At 42.3% G+C, this 17931-nt stretch overlaps 1 protein-coding gene across 4 annotated transcripts in view; it reads left to right on the top strand.

Moving 5' to 3' along the window:
- The first annotated feature begins 2814 nt into the window (after positions 1-2814).
- Positions 2815-17931, top strand: part of kcnc2 (potassium voltage-gated channel, Shaw-related subfamily, member 2) — a 77368-nt gene continuing 62251 nt past the window's right edge. For 2 of the 4 annotated variants that reach the window (XM_035147851.2, XM_035147853.2), the window contains exon 1: positions 2815-3910. In XM_035147851.2, the coding sequence (XP_035003742.2) occupies positions 3356-3910 (555 nt within the window). In that variant the 5' untranslated portion in view covers positions 2815-3355. The remainder of the gene's footprint in view (positions 3911-17931) is intronic. The other 2 variants (XM_035147855.2, XM_035147852.2) reach the window with 1 other exon arrangement.

Raw genomic sequence — 17931 nt, 5'->3', positions numbered from 1 at the left:
AGGTGTCACGAAATCTGATGGGGGTGACCGCCTCGCAATTCTCTATGCAGGAAAAACCCTGTATACTATATGTTTTGTGTTACCACTGCTGCTATAAATGCAAACCACCAAATTACTCTGTGGCCTCTGATCCCCTGGAGCCACAAAGGCCCAAGGTGACGTGGGGCTTTTGCTTTGTCATAACTTTACTTGTGTAAATGTGTTTGGTAATACACATGATGAAGGTGCAATATTGGCTGAGATGAGGAGGGCATTTCAGGTACTTTTAAGGCCTGTCTTGTAGTCAGGCCTGTTTTATATTTTTGGTTCATATTGTGTTTACATTGTGCAGTCCCCAAATAAATATGTGTGTGCGTGCGTGCGTAGTTTACTGCAGACTGAAACAAAGCAAAACTTAGGGCTCATAAAGTAGCTAATATGGTTAGTGATGATTAGACAGTAGAGTCCCATCTGCTTCAGACCTATGAGATTTTTGTTGAGCAAATAAAGACAAAACAAAAAGTGTTCATGTAGGATTTTATGATTCATAGTCACAATCTGATTGAGAAAAAAAGGTGTTCAGACCCTTTTACTGCAAGATAAAGTGCAAAGTGTGGAAAGAACAGGGGTCGAAAAGAGCTCACAGCTCATTTTTGTCCTAGAGTCCCCTTTGGCAGGTTTATTAGACCCTGCATGCCTCTAAACTGTCACTGAACTATTTCTATGGCACTTACCTGTCTTTACTCCTCGTGTAAGTGTTACTCTGGTCTCTACTATAATTACTTCTACTACTGTTTCTATTTATGGAGCACTGGTTCAAGCAGAACACTGCCTGACTGATTTACCGGAACGCCCATGTTATTGGCTGACAATTGCATCTCAGAGGTGAGTATTGACTTTGGCTACAATTTTGCCAATGCACGCTGATTTAGTCATTTCTAAGTATTGGCTCTAATAGGCAAGTATTACAGTACATGTCATTTGGCAGACTTATATCAGTGCATTCAACGTCTATGAGGGGCCAGTTAGCGGTTCAGTATCTTGCCCAAGGACACTTCGGCATGCAGATGGGGAAGACTGATGATTGAACCACCCAGTTTATCCAACAGAAGGAGCTACACAATCAGCTAATCTACATTACATTTTTTTATTGACACTAATTATAAGGGAACTTATGCTGTGGCAGAAATCTATTGCAAATCCGTCGTTAGTGAAGAAATGTAACCGCCATGTTACTAATGGTTATAAATCAGCCCAAAGATGACAATTACCAACATAAACCACGATGTTCCTCCTGAACAGACGTGTTACAAGCGCTTATAAAAGTAACATTTGCAGTTTGGAACGTAAAACGGCAAATTAAAACTTCTCAGCAGTGCCTCATGGGATATGAGGGGCGTTGCTATATGCTCCGAGCGCGCAGAGTGCTATCCCAGCTGAGCAGACAGTGGTGCGGAGTCGGACTGTGGAGTGGAGCAGTTTGTCTGGCCTACATATATCGTCCCCTAAAAATCCATATCGGTCAGGCTCTACACTGAAGTAGCACGGTGTTTATCACTTCTCAGTATTACTCAAGAAAAGCCTTCATGCCAAGTGCGGTGCTTTAGTGTTATTGAACTTACTTTAAAATGTAATTTCAATTGCTTTGTCTACAGTAGATGTGAAACCGCTCCTTTTCTTGAAACAGCCTACGTATGAAAGCCTCTGTAAAGCTTTATGAACACTGCTGCTATTACCCAATAAGATCCGAGGGTCAGATACATGCACTCATTCAGGGACACCTGCCTGATGCCGGGTTAATAAGTTTGACTTTAAAGTCACTTCAGTGCAGAGGCAGAGACCCAAAGAATTATTGTATCTCATTTATACAGCACTTTCTATAAAAGCTTCCACTGTATGAGTCAGGGAAATTCAACCTCCGTTTAAGTCATTCATGTTATTGTGCATGAGTAACGAGGATATTAAGGTTCTAGGTCGTGCTGTTACCTCATTCTGTGATGCTGAGGATAGACGCAACCCTCTTCTGTTAAACATGTGAAAGCCCATAGATAAGAATAAATCTACTCAAGTAATGCCAGTAACCATAACCAGTGGTGGACAGTACTGTGATCAAGTACACATTTGAGGTACTTGTACTTTACATTGGTATTGGCATTTATGCAACTTTGTACTTCTATTCTATCTCAGAAAGATATATTGTAATTTTTACTTCACTATATTTGTCTGACAGCTTTAGTGTTTGTGTTGAATGAACATTTCATTGTTCAGTTCATGTGTTTAGAAAATTCTAAATGAACCCCTTTAAAAAGCCTCGTGGATTAGCTGGAAAATGCATCGAGACAAAGCTCAACACAGGCGATTTTTCTGAGCTTACGAAAAGTTTACTCTTTAGAGATACATGTTTGTCACAAGATTAAACTACCCAACAGGATATAGCTCTAAGTAGTTCAACCTTAAACAGAATTGTAAAATATGTTACTAAGAACTTTTAGTTTTTTTACTTTTACTACATTTTGCTGACAGTACTTACTTTTACTTAAGTAAGGTTTCGCATAACTTTTAAGTGTGGAATTAGTACTTTAAGTAAAGGAACTGAATATACTTCTTCCATCACTGATCACAGACAAATTATGCTGGGAGCTACTTTAGAAGGGTGAGGGGCTTCGATCACAATAAGAAGTTATTTGGGGTTTCAGTAACTAGTTGAGTTGATATTAATTCTTTCTTCTGCACCCGAAACCGATGAGTTTAGTCACTTTGTTATATGGAGGTAAACAGTGGCAGCAGCTCTGGAGGTGAGCGCTGATTCATGCCCCTGGATTTCTTAACCAAAATAAACTGTTCGCAGCTTCACTTGAGAAGGAACTGAAATTACGCGCCGTGGAGGACTTGTTCCAAGCAGGAATAAGCAAAGTGTAGATATCGGCCTACTTTAATTATTATTTTGAAGTGATTGTTATATATTGTGAGTAACGAGCCCGACGCTGACGAGCGGCTGTGCGTCTTGGAGAGGGCAGGGACGCAGGAGGCGCGCAACGGCAGCATCCAGCATCAGCGCAGTCTGCTTGGAGCCACCGGTTGAGATCATTCAACACTGTGAAGCGCTGCCTGTCTGAGCGGAGAGTGGCACAGCGACGACACCCCCACCCACCTGAAATCACCCCCCCAAACAAACGATGGCCACCCTCCTCGCCGCGCACAAGAGCCACGCGAGCTGCGGGTGAGTGGGGCCGAGGATGCTGCGCGCCACGGCCAAAACCCCGGAGCTCCTCTGAGCAGGACTGTGGGTGTGTGCGCGCGTCGGGCTCGCTGCTGCCTCCGGACTGCACTCGCCAACTTCCCCCGCTCTCCATCAAGTCATGTCTGAAACCGAGCGATGGGCAAGTTTGACGACAACGAGAGGATAATCCTCAACGTCGGGGGCACCAGGCACGAAACCTACAAGACCACCCTGAAGACCCTGCCGGGGACGCGCCTGGCGCTGCTCGCCTCCGACTCGGACATCGACTCCGTGCTGGACCAGCTGCAACAAGTCCCCGGCTTCATCGAGTACAACGCGCGGACCAACGAGTACTTCTTCGACCGCCACCCGGGCGTGTTCGCCTACGTGCTCAACTACTACCGCACCGGGAAGCTCCACTGCCCGGCGGATGTGTGCGGACCGCTGTTCGAGGAGGAGCTCTCCTTCTGGGGCATCGATGAGACGGACGTGGAGCCCTGCTGCTGGATGACTTACCGGCAGCACCGGGACGCGGAGGAGGCGCTGGACGTGTTCGAGCTCAACGTGGACAACGGGGACGAGGACGACGATATTGGAAAGAGGCTCGGCATTGAGGACGTGGACGCCGACGGCAACGTCAACCTGTGGAGGAAGTGGCAGCCGGTGATCTGGAATCTATTCGAGGACCCCTACTCCTCCAGGGCGGCGAGGGTAAGGGCGCACCGCTGCGTCTGGGGCTCACCAACCCAACACAGTAACCCCCCCAGTTCACGCGTCCTCCTTTGAGTTCACAGAAACACCACAGCTCACACCACACACTACATGTGCAGTTCAACAAGTTATTTACCCCAAATCCTCCATGAAGTGTCCAGAAAGTCACTCCAAGTTAAGTCTTGAATTAGCATTTGTCTAAGGTGAGAGGTCTTGCAGTGGTGTGACATCACTTCTTTTCATTTAGTTTGAATTATATTGACTCCTGTGGAAGCAATCTGCCCTAATTTGACTCATTAAAGACCCTTTTTAAGAGCCGGATATTAGAACAAATGTCTTCACTGCCAAAATCTTCAGAATTTCTTTTATTTCATTTGTCCTACGAGCAAACAAGGTGTTAACACTCTGTCAGGGTGGATATTCATAGCAGAGTTGCCTTGTAGGTGTGTGGTCTGTGCCAGAACGGAAGCTATAGCCTACATTTGTTGCAGTCTGATTTAGTTTATTTTAACCGTGCCTCCTAAATCTGTCTTCAAGCAGTTTCCCCACTCGCAGAGACTTTGTTTATTGGGTTACAGCCCTGGAAATGTCATTTACCTCTCGGCTCTGTACTGAAGCGCTCAAGGTCTGATGAACCTAAAAGAAATGTGTGGGGCTTTATTCTTCTCCAGAATTGGAGCAGCACCATGTGGCATCTGTCGTTGGTTTTTGAACATCTCTGTGTTGTTTATTTCTGGCTGGTGTGCGGTGGGAGAACCATCAGATGTTCTAGATCCATACTAGTTGTTCATCAGACGTTTTTGGAATAATTATAATGTTGAATGACCAGTAAATCAAAGAGAGCAACCGATTGAATCACCTTTCATGGTAGATTCCCCCACTGCCACTTATTAAGGACAGGGGCTCTGCTAAACTCGCCGGAGGCTGCTGGTGAATTCTGGGATATGGACAGGAAATCATTACCTCATCGGCAGGCTGACGTATTACAGGAGTGAATGATGTCGTGTTGTGTAAATTAAAATGAATGCAAAACAGCTATCTAAACGCCTTCCTTATGTCACAGGTAGTGCGTCATTACAACAGCTGATGCAACCACAAATGTTGTCGCTAAAATGTTGAGATTTATTTCAAGTTTGACTGATGAGAGGTCAATTTAACACCAAGTCACAAAAGGAAGACAACTTATGATTTATGTGCTCTTTCAACAACTAGACGGTCATGGAACTATTAACTATACCAAAAAAGAACCAGTAAGAATTTGACATTTGACTTGCATTTGTACAGGCATATATTTATATATTTAAGTCATGTATCTTAATGTAATTATTTGATTTGGATCTTGTCACTGAAAAAGCCTTCAGAGCCTGACAGGACACTGAAACACTTCACTGAAGGTCAGATGGATAATTAGCAGCGTTTTCAGCGCCAACCATGACACTGCTGCTGAGAGGACGGAAGGCTTCAGCAAACAAACACAGGGTGGCGAGACCCGAAAAGTTTGGCCCGGATTAAAATGTTCTACAATACATAGCAGTGTTACCTGGCAACGCACTGTGTTAAATAAGCACACATATCAGTTAGAATACCTTCCAGTGTGCTCCTTAAGCCTGCAAGCATTTAGGGGAAGGAGAAAAATCATTGCTGCTGCGCTGAACTTTTCAAATTTTAGTCTTCATTTGTCTTGATTTGTCCTGGATTAGTTCTAAATATAGTGCCCCATTGATAAAATGTACCTGTATCAGCCAAATATTTGACCTCTCATAATTTCATTGTTTTTCAATTCTCAAACAAAATTCTGTTTCTTAGCTGTTCAATAGTGGAGGTTTCAACCCCTTAGGAGATGAAAAGAGAGAAACAGAACCCGGATTGGTTTTTATTTGTACTGTGATTACATTATTCTTCCTCCTCATTCAGTCTCCAAGTGATTGTTTGAACACGATTGCTTCCTTTTTAAAATGAGTTTAAAGAAAGGAAGCAGTATCTGTGATTTAATTTAACCCTAAATCTATTTAATTGAACTCTAAAGCATAAACAACGCTGACCTGCACTTTAATTGTTCGATCCTTTTAACATTCCCCCAATAATTGCTCACTGAAGAAGGCAGAGCTGCAACACCTGTTCTATCCCCCCATGCTCATGTGTTACAACAATATAAATGTAAACATCTAATTAATCACAGAGTGAAAACCTTTCATTATATCTATCATACACACACCAGTTTCCAACAAAGAGTTTTACCTCTGCTTAAAAGAAACAGATCCCATCAGATAGTTTTTAAATATTGTGACGTAAGACAAACACATATTTAATTGTAGGATATATTTCGTGAAGAAGTAAGATTTACCCCATTAAAAAAAAGGACAAAACAATTTGAAGATTTTGGTGCAAGTTATGAAAAAACAGACTTGGATAATTCCCAGATTTTTTGTGACCGTTTGGCCCCTTTATTCAATCAATATTTAATTGTTTTCTCTGTCGCCCATCCACATTTTTAAAAGAAGGGAGGGACTAGTGTGTGTGTGTGTGTGTGTGTGTGTGTGTGTGTGTGTGTGTGTGTGTGAGTGTGGGGTGGGGGTGGTATTGGCTCCTCCTCCTCACAATCCATCAGAAAACTTTCCGACAGGATGAGGGCTGGGATTTGTCTTAATGTGCACGAGGAATGCTGATACAGGACGAGAAGATATACTCCTCAGTCAGAGTGTATTGTACAACTTATAGTTAACACAGATGAACATAATTCCCACAGCTCATTTAATTAATTAAATTTAAGCTTCTACAAAAGCTTGCGAGATAACCAGTTTAAAATCAGTATGTTTGAATGGAGACTAAATGACCGTTAAGTTCAGTTGCTCCCTGTACTTGTCCACTAAATGTCACTGGTTATTTCTTACACTGTTAAGAGGATCTAGCACTAATGTAACAGTTGTGAGTTAGTTCAGCATTCGCAGAAAAGAGTTAATGGAGCTGAATATTTTTGTTTAAAATGCGTATGTACATTACATGTATCTCCCCACACCAACTCTCACTCAGACCCTGAAGCCTTCAAACCTCCCTGATGGTGAAGATGCCACATCAGGTTTTACGCTGGTGTCCTCCTTGAGGCCTGTTTCCTCTTTTAATAAAGGCTAGCTGGCTTTTAATTAACCTTTCAATACGCAAACCGTAGATGGAGAAAGGCTCTGTGAGTGAGCGAAACAAAGAAGTTATGGTGTGCGTGTGTGTCTAAAAGCAGGCCCTTGAGGGCACTAATCCGCCCCCTGACAAGGCGTCAGGAGAGAGTAATGTGGAATTATCCTCCATGGAAATGAAAGGTGTGATTTCATCGTGTCGGCCTGTTCCAGCAGAAATCGTCGCCCTCTTTCTCACCCTTGACCCTGACATCACGGGGCTGACGGCATTAGCTGCTAAGTGCTCTTTAACTGCAGAAACGACATTACCCTTAGTGGTGAATAAAAAAGATGGCTGGAGGGATCATACACGTCCTCCTAAACACTGATCATTACATGAAAATCAATCAGCATATGCAGAAAGGCTCTAAATCATTATACCACATACATGTTTACTCCAGCATGTGCTGAAGACACCAGGTTGGTTGTGTGAGTCTAATATAAAGTAGGCCAACTACTACTTGGCTGACTGTATTTGTATAATCCGTTTCAACTTTTTCATCATCAGGTTCCGTTAAGATGTGCAAAACTTTCAGACACAGCAAAGCGTTGGTGCCCTTAGACCTCATTAAATCAATGAGCTGTTCTTCCTGAAAAGTGTTGACGTGAAAAACTCTTATGTCGGTGTGTGTGGCTCCCGCAGGACTGTTACAAGCACGACCAATCATTTCATTCAGACCGAATTAACTGATTCACTGTCGTACCTGTCTGTGCACACCTGTGCTCTTCAGTCGGGTGTAGCGGGGAGGGGGGTGGGATATATCTGTTGCATAATTTCAAAGTGTAGCCTGCTCTTGCCAGCTTTTTCAGGAATGCCAACCCTATCTTTAAACACATAGTGCACTTAAAGTTGGACAAGCAAATACTTCCTCTTTGCAACATTGCTTTTACAACAGGATTCATGGGAAATGTGTATCCCTCATATCAGTGTGACAGCGACAGAGCACCAGTCCTCTCCATCGCGGTCTCATGTGTTCGCAGCAATTAAGTAACAACTAATTTGATTATTCTCCACATAGGAGCCTCCTAAACAGCACAGTAATTGACATGAGATCATTACTCACTGTCAGCTCAGCTGTCTGAGGCTGTCAGAAAGCTGAAAACCCCAAAGTCTGATCGGTCCCTTTAACCAACTCATCCACGAGTGCTCATGTGCCAGCAGTCAGCGTTAGCAGGCGTGTTTCTCCGGGCTCCCCACGCTATTTCTATTGTTGTAGCCATCCTGTTCTCTCCTCTCTCTCTCTCTCTCTCTCCTCTCTCTCTCTCAATGCTGCCTCTTTAATCTGCATGCAGAGTGTTTTTAAAAGCAGCTGATGGTGTGTTCATTTGTCTGAGCGAAACAGGACGAGGGAGAATTCCTGGTTGATTTTCCTCTGTTTGTGCTTATGTTTCTGAAAAGGGAAAAAGGGTGTGTGTGTGTGTGTGTGTGTGTGTGTAGGTGTTCTACTATGTGTTAATCTGTTTGTTTGTCCCTCTCATGTCTCTGTAGTTGGCCATTGCTGGATTGGATGGTAATAAAAAGAAGAGAAGAAATAACACCCACCACCTTTTTTTCATTTCCCATGTCTGTGCTCTGAGGCAGAGGTTTTGACTGATGCCCAACTTTATAACCCCCCCCCCCCACACCACACCTCACCTTCACCCACGCATCCCCCCTTTCCTCCCATGATCCCATCTGAGACTGCAGCTTGCTTTCTGCCACTTAAGAGGTTAAAAACCCAAACCGTCTGGGTGCCGCCTGCCGCACGCCTGAAGATACCAAAGCCAGGCTGCACGCTCAGCCTGCCTGTTGTCATGGCAACATCATCGCTCATCACCACGGCCTGTTTTCATTGAGATCCGTCCGGTCCGTGAAACTGATTGATTTCAAAAACCTGCTCGACCATGATCCCTTATTGCTCAGTAACCCCTTGTGTGCTAGCTTGTTAGTCTTGAAGCAGTGATGCAAAAAAAAAAAAGGGTGTTGGACCATCACTAACACAACCGATCCATGTGTGCATGTCTCTTTAACTGCTTTCTTACAGCTGTCAGAGGTGATACACGGAGATGTGCTCGAGCATCCTCACTTTTTGTTCCTGTTAAACCGGGTGCTACAGGTGCACGAGGGCCTGCCCAGCTCATCACATCGCGCGGTGTGACGTTGTAGGAGGCCGGGAAATGTGGCAGATTCGCTGCAAATAGACGCCAAAGCCCTGCTGAGTAAAATAGAGTCTGATGTGTAAACAGCGGCAAACCTGACGCTGGGTGGGCGAGCAGGGCAAATGGTGGCCCGGATGCTGGTGGTGACAGCCTGCCACTGGGCGTATTCGTAGCTGCTGCCAATCACATTAATCTGCCCCGCCAATCATGATCCTGCGCTGCTTTGGTTGACTGTAATAGCTCAGTGTAAAGGAGGAGTGTAGAAGGCTGTGGTAATTAATGCTCTAGGGGCAAGTGAGTGCAATATGACTTTTTTCAACATTTGGTGGTGTATTGATTGCTTCGCAATCTGATCACTTGTCTGTTGTGCAGTGTGGTGACTGACATCTTACTTGGAAGTGCACTTTGATCTCTATGGTTAGTTTCTTAGACATACAAGATTTAGAAAAATGCACATCTCTGAGGGGAGGTGGTGAAGTTTCCATTTGGGTGCTCTTATACATTAATGAAGCCTCAAACTCAGCCTCCAGCCTCTGAGGAACTGAGGTGGGGTAGTTGAGTAGGGTGAAGAAGCTGTGGAAACCATCATGCTGACTGATGAGATTTAGACATAAGTTATAAAAGTAACCACTATGATCATAATTGTAATTCCAGTCATATTTAGGCAGCAATTAGTTTCCAATTCAAAGATGAACTAAAATGATCTTCCTCTTTAAAAATGATCAGTTGAATTCCCAAGCAACATTTCTCAAGTGTTTTAAAATAAGATAAACGTGTGCATGCCACGTAAAGTTTATGCTTATCATAATTTTTTTACATTCAAGCCATTATTTTCACATCAGTGATCTTTGGATTTTATCCTGCACTTTAAAATAGCTATAATTAATATAGTCTGTTTTAATACGAGCATGATAAATTAATCATTCATCACCTTTCTGTCCTTTAATGGTGGTGAGTGAGATGTGGGTGTTTTAAAGGCGTTTCTATATTGTTTTATGGCGAACTGTGAGAGTGGAAATGAGACTTATAGGCCCTGGCCACAGTGAATGAGATTTATAAAACAGAACCACGCGTACATGTGGCTTTATAAAGCATATATAACTAAAAGAATGCATGTGTGCTTTGTGCATACACAGTTTTATTCAGTAGTCTAGTTTTATGCATCTGGCCCCAGGAAACATGTGGATTCTTTCTTGCTAAATGTCCTGAAGAGAATCTACATTTGCAGTCACTTGGTTATTACAAAACACTCACCTCAAAAGTTGCTCTTTTCAATGGAATAACAACTTAAAGGATCATTTAATTTTTTCTAAAACATTTTGTTACGTTGATAGTTTTTTTGCCATGATTCAGGAATAAAAATCTCCAAATACAGCAGCAGTACTAAAAAGAAGTTACACGTAATAACCTATTTACCCCAGAAAATCCCACCAGATAGTACAAAGTTGAGAAGAATGTCAAAAAATATATATATATGAAAAGCTTTTTGTGAATGGGGAAATAATACCACTTTGTCAGGATTGTATTCTATGAATTGGTGGCATAGATTGGGACAGATATTAATTCATATGATGATGCAGCTACAGCATCCACCACCAACAAAAGCTGATAAAGTGCAGGAAGGTGTTGTCGTGTGCATCCGGAGAAGCAGAGAGGCCTGTTGGATAGATAATGAAGGAGACTCGCTCAGTATGCATGATTGGACCTCTTGCCTTGCAGTTGCTTGCTATATACAGCATCCCACCAGGCCTTGCTCTCTCTGTCTGTCTGTTGGTCTCACTCTTCCACTCCCACACACACACACACACGCACACACACACACACACACACACACACACACACACACACACACACACACACACACACACACACACACACACACACACACACACTCCACTGAAATGAAGAACATGCTCACTCTCTCTCTCTCTTGCAAAGGGACTTTTAAATTATTACACAGTAGATTAAAGTTGCCAGATTTGGCATACATGATGAGGGTGTTGCTCTGAGACCTTAAACTGGGTCTTGATGGCTGATGTCATTCTGTTGTGTGGCCTCTTAAAGTCTTGGCAATAGTTGCAGAATATTCTCAGCACATATATAAAAAGTGATTCTGCAGCTGTTTTAAATTGTTCTACTTTGAAGTGTTTGTCTATTACACAAATTGTGTTTTTTAGTTTAGTTGGATTATATGTCAAGGAATCATATAGGAGGGATAACGTAGTGACAATGATAAGAGTAATGGATTGCCGGTGATCATATCTATGGAGATCTGTTCATTGTTGATGAAGAAGCAAGCAAACGAAGAACGAGAGCAGCTCGGTTTCTTTCTTTCAACATGCAGCAACTCTGAACACCAGTTGGCATGATGTGCATTTGATTATGAATGAAGCATTTTGAAGCATGAGACAAAAAGTGCATGTCTAACTTTCCACGGTGGCGGCGCCCCTCTTTGTCCTGTTGACGGTCTCTGCAGGTGTTGATTCAACAGAGCATCTGACAAGAGTGATACATTTATTAACCCACTCCCACCCACCGTCTCTCCACAACAACCTGGCGGGGCTTACCAGTGCACATCTGAAAAAAGTAACAGCATAACGGTTAGTCATCAGAGCGTGTTAGGTGTTAAAATGTTTTGTGTGCGTTCTAGAAATGCGAGAGAGAGTGTGTTTTTTCCGGCGTGACAGTCACCTCAAAATGGTGGGTGGTTTTCACAAAATGCATGTGACTTAATGTCAGCCAAACTGGAAGAGATGCATTGCTCATTTTGCAAACACAGACTGATGTCACCGTGAACGGAGACGGTGAGGAGCACTGCCGAAACTGGAACGAATGGAAGAGAAGGAGCCAGGTCCTGTTCTTTGACGTCCGTCTCAGCGGCAGAGCACTGAAAGATACTGGATTACAATGGTTAAGCTTCACAGTGAGAATTGCCCTCAGGAGTGGGAAAGATAAGGGTTATGTATCTATGCATTTATAAATGTGACGGCTTGCATGCCAAAGGTGTGCTCCTCCCGTCTGCCTTGCACTTCCTGTCGACCACCGGGAGGAGTCCTGGTGTGGCCCATGAGTTCTGTGAGCTGTAACGGATGGGCCATTAGTTTGGGCTGAATGCTGAATAATTAATGCTTCATCCATCCACTCTAAAAGATTGAGCGCTTCCAATTCCAAGGACAATGGATTTACTGAAAGTTCTCTGATCTGACACCATTTGCACAACCCCAAGGCTCGTGCATTAAAAGGTAATTAATAAATCAGTCTTTGAAGCTGATTTGTGTTTCTTGACTCTTTGCCCCCGTCAGCTTTCGTCAAGTTCTCGATCTAAATAAGAACTTAATCTGTGTTAAAACAACCGTTACTATGTTTGAGCCGTTATTCATTTTTTGGGCTCACACTGATATGTTTTCCCCTGATAAAGTTTATATAACTGAGCTGTTAGCAAACAGTTGTGTCAGATCCATCAAATAAAGGGCAACACTAGCATGATTTGAAGTCATGTCAAGTTACCTTGAAGTTCTGTTTTTGTCTCCACCAGCTGCTGGCTGACTTTGTAAGTATGCCGTATGGTGCTGGCCACCTAGTGTATGATTTATGTCCTGCCGGAAATGAAATTGATTGTCCGGGTAAAACAAACATTGTCAAGAAGTTCTTTTTTTTTTAATGAAAAAAAAAATACAGCATGTACATTTTTTATCAGTCTGCCTCCTTTTGTATATGGTTTGATAATGGTCACTTAGCAACTGAAGGCTGTTGCCATCTAATAAGCTTCACAGCCTTCAGACCTTTTGTCCTGTAAGCAGTACTGCAGAAGCACTTTCCCACTGCTTAGATTAACTTGTATTTGGTAGGAATGTACCCTCAGAGCCTGCCAGACTTTATAGGCTGCGATCAGGCCACATTTTCCGAGAGGCGCTCATATTATTGTTGTATTATTTATCTGGCAACAGTAACATTTATAGCACAGCGGGCTCTTGGGTGACAGCAGACAGCTCAGCCACCCTCACAGCTTTGATTTGAGAACCTGATCCCAAATAAACACGGTGAGAAACGGCGCTGCCAGACACGGATGAGGATCAGGCTGCAAAGTGAAAATGTCACATCAGCAAAGAGATGACAGGGGTGTGATGTGCACAGTAGGAGTTGTCATCTTGTAATAATGGTGACTAGCTGCGACCTGACCCTCTGTGACAGCTTTGGCTGCGATTGAAGCTGTAAAATGTGTATTTTTTCCCTCTCCCCACACAGTGAGGCATGCATATGGACTGGATGTTGCCTTTTTTTCACGGTGTCATTGTTGGATGCTAATTGCGTATTGGTTACTCTGCCGGGTCAACCCCTGCTCTTTCCCCTGATCGTTCGCTCTGGTTCAAAGAGCGAATCTTTAAAGAAGATCCGCTGTTTAATGCAGCCACATCCGAGCGAGCTGGGTTCAATTAGAGGACACGCCGAGCCAAATCAAGAGACCAAGACACCAAGGTGGACAGCTGGAAGGACTAAAAGTGCAAAGGGAAAGTGCAAAGTGCAGTTCAAGATAACTCGCTGATGGTCACTATATGAGAGTTCAACCACTGTGTCACACTGGAGCATCATAGCTGTGGTTTGATGTGTATTTAGCACTGCTCTACACACTTTGACATAGTGCTGCTCAATTGGAGGGAAAAACAAAACAATGCATGAGATACTTCAAGCGCTAACAAATTTGGATCTCCAGAGTAAAATCCTCTTCTCTCAAGGTGAACATGTTGGTTGCTAAGTTATCACATAGGCCTTTTCCACTGCCAGCTGAGTTGGATGTGTTTTGAATTTTTAGTTTGTCGTAGTAATAGCAAGTTTTGTGGCCATGGCAACCACACCACACCAAAGGATTCCTTTGCAGGAGCTGATTTTGCTGGTAACGGAGTATCTAATTTTTAACACCTTCTCACCAGCAGTTTTTAAAAATCTTGGTTGTGGTCTAAAATAATGTCATCCGGGGTGCAATCATATACAATGTTTAGGATGATTTATTGGCTGAAATTGTAATTATAGTCATGTAGTTGTTTCCTCATTTTAAGCACATTAACACATTGGAATAAGAATGAACTGATCAGAGATGGCTGGTCAAAGGTGAAGGTCACAGACCTCACAAAACACTTTTGTGGCCATAACACGAGAATGAATTAGCTAATTATAGCAAAATTAGCAAACCATCTTATAGGTGAAAATAGTTCTCAACAAATGTAATATTTTTCCAGTTTGGATAAAATAAAATCTAACAATCTACATTGACCAGTTGTTTCAAAAAAGTAATACCAATTTGTATTATATAAAAAAATACTGTAACCCTATCCGATTGTCTACAAACATATCTATTACACTATCTGATGAAATTTGAGTAGGATTGCAGCAACATATATCGTACTACAGGTCTGTAACAGTAACTAAGGAAGAACTATCTTTGTCTTTTGGCATAACGTTATAGCAGTGCATTTTTGCCGTGTTGATATTTTAGGATGAATGACTTTTGTGTTTCACTACGATAACCAACTGTGAAATAACAGGATATTGATCACATCCTCGAGTAAAAAGTTACCACATTTATTTGTTCTCAATTGTTTTTTCATACTTGACTTGAGCCATTTACTGCAAGTAGCAGACAGTGTGGATCAGAGAGAAACAACACAACAAATTCAAAGCTCTCTAAATGACCTCAGAGACCAGACTCAAGTACTACAGCGTATTTTCTGTGGAACTGTAATTGTAAATGCCGTTAATGTAACTTCTTTCCGAACTGTCAGGGGTCTTTCTGGATGATGATGATGACATATGGTAATGCAAACTCTGCCAGCGTGATATCGACTGCAGTCAGTAACAGAAACCTCCCAGGAGATCGTCTCTTTGAGGGAAAAAAACGGAACTGTGAGAGTCGGTGCATTGCTTCTGCCCTCTGGCAGGAAAACACAGTCAGCCATGAAATGGAGCTCTGGACAATGTTTCTTCTTCATTTTAAAAATTTTTATTAAAGTTTTCAACAGGAGTTACCAGATTAGGGCAGATACAGTATATACCACATTATTATAAAGTGTGTACCAATGCAGCATCATTTAAAAGATGAAATGTAGAAGGGCTTCAAAGTGCCAAGACTACAATCGTTAGGAGCCCAGTAATAGTGGCAGATAACAGGCGGCCCCATGCCACTCTACTGAGTGTCTGAAATAGGATCTTGCCTATTTTCAGTTTCCTGAGATGTTCAGGTCCAGTGAAGACGGGAGGGACACTGGTATAGATGGAAATAAACAAGTTAAGTTGTGGAGTACATTCATTTGTATTGATTTATTTCAAAAGCAAGGGACAATGTGAGAAGGGATCGCTGCAGTAGCAACATTTAAGCCTGATTAAGTACGGTCATGACATTTTTGAAAATGTAATTTGATTTGCTTGTGGCTCCTAAGTAACTGAATTGTGTTTCTTGAATTTGAAATGGTATGTCATGAAGCTCAGGTTAAATGCATCATTGTCAATTTGGAGCAATACACTTTTAGGCACCTTTACTGGCAGAGTAGAGAGAGCGCTGAACAAATGATCCATACAGACCTTCCTAATACTGACAATTAATACTGTGCTTTTGCGAGATCAAGAAGAAACTAGTCGCACAATCAGAGAGAAAAGGTCCTGCAGGGAGTGTGTGCTGAGCATATTAAATAAGAAATACATATCTGATTTATTTTTAATACAAGCGTGACATGCATTCTCTATCCCTAAGAGCCCTTCGGAACCTGAGCTGTGGTGCGGGGCTGATTTACAACTGTGTCTTTGGTTTCAACTGGAAGTGAGGAATTTCTTTAGGGAGGACGTTCAATGGTCAGAAACAAAGTAATGTATTTTTTGTTGACATCTTGAGGTATTACCCTACCTCAAATGTTAGCTTAAAGGGCCTATATTGCTGATTCCACTCCAAAACTGTCTAAATATTACTCTAAATAACAACGTTCAGACTAGGAATCATATTTCTTAAGAAAAACAATTAATGTCCTGCTCTCTTGAAAGGGCTTCACTGAAGTGAAAGCTGGCTGACCCCATCCCTCAGTGCAGCGCAGGAGTCTTTGTCTGTCTGAGTCTTCTTCCATGGTTCACTGATACCGACCTGGCAGAACCAATCCTATTAGTAATTCTCTGCTGGATTCCGGCTCATGGGGACCCAGAGGAGCCCTCCACTCTTGCAGCTTCCTCCTCTGCACTGGGCTATAGCAGACAGGAGAGAATATTCACGCTCAGGTGCATTTGCTCTTCTCTAAAAACCACCAGGGGTTTGCTTGTACAAAGAAGGAAGAGGTGAAAGGCCCCACGCCTGAGGAGATTTCTCTCTTCTCGCTGTATGCGTGCTGCAACCCTCGACTTGAGGCAGACAGACATTTTACCTCACATTTGTATCCACAGTGGTTGATGGCAAAGCTTCATAGAACACGATGTATCATGTCTCCAACCATTTGCATCAGAGAGTTTTTAGCTCTCACAAACCAAGGATCCAAAATTCATGTACACTTCTCATCGGTCAGGTGTGAAGTTGAAACCTGAATTAAACTTATTGCTCAAGCTCAGGTTACTTCTGTAAATAACTGCAGATTTCTCACGATTGATTGTAACTTCCCCCTTTCTATGAGTTAAGAAATGTTTCCTTGAAAATGATATAGGATTTATCTATTGCCATTGCATGCTCAACAGGTTTCAATCTAGCATATAAATAAAAACTGTATGCAGGTCCCGTGGCTCATACTGAGAATTGTTGCGATGCCAACTCCCAGGCTGCACAAGCGGATGTGTTTTCATGAAATTGAGGGGAAAATCAAAGAGAGCTGTTAGGTGGACAGAAATACTTTGCCATTTTGGTTTGTATTGAATGATTTTACGATGCCTTCAGTGTAAGAGGAGAGTTCCATATTGTTACACATTTTTTTGATCAATCTCACAGCCTTCTGCATAAATTCACGTTAGTTCATGCAAATCAGCCAATTATTTCTTATCCAGCCCCTAAGCAGGTTCCGAATTAGACATCTATTGTAAATCATTTTGGATCATTTGGCTGCAGGTGTCTTTATTGCGATTACAAAAAATGATGTTTCCACAGGACAAGTCAGATCAAGGAGGATATAAGACATTATTGTAATCAGCCCTTGATAAAATGACAGCAACAGTTTAGTTTTTTTTTTTTATTGCAACTAAAGGATTGCAACTAAAATTTCAAGTCCATACAGTATTGATTTGAATGTTTCCTCGAAACAGGTAATACAAGGTCTCATACTGCACTTCTCAGTGCAGGGATGGAATGGGTTAGACATTATAAGCCTATGTGCATGTTGAGGGTCTAATCAAGTGGTGTTTTCTTTTTCTAAAAGAAACTATAAATATTGAAGTTGAAAACGAATTCACAAAAATGTGGTAAGATATTTACGATTAGTACGAAAGTGTTTTCAGACAGAAAGGGAGGTAAATAATAATAATAACAATAAAAATCCTCAGTCTTTCTCCTCTTTTTTCTGTATCTTATTTAAGGAGAGTCTTGAGGCCCCGGGACTAGCTCAAATATATGTTAATGTTTCAACATATGGTTGTCTTGGCATCAATGTGTGTCTTCCCCAGGTGCCCATAGAAAACGATCCTGAAGGTTTCCTGTGCAAACAGCTTATTATGATCCATAGTAACATTTTATTGTTAGGTGGCCTCTAGAGGCTGTAGCTA

This window comes from Hippoglossus stenolepis, chromosome 22 (assembly GCF_022539355.2).
Source record: "Hippoglossus stenolepis isolate QCI-W04-F060 chromosome 22, HSTE1.2, whole genome shotgun sequence".
Taxonomy (NCBI): Eukaryota; Metazoa; Chordata; class Actinopteri; order Pleuronectiformes; family Pleuronectidae; genus Hippoglossus; species Hippoglossus stenolepis.
The sequence above is the reverse complement of the archived record's forward strand: the minus strand, read 5'-3'. Positions and strand labels throughout refer to the sequence as shown.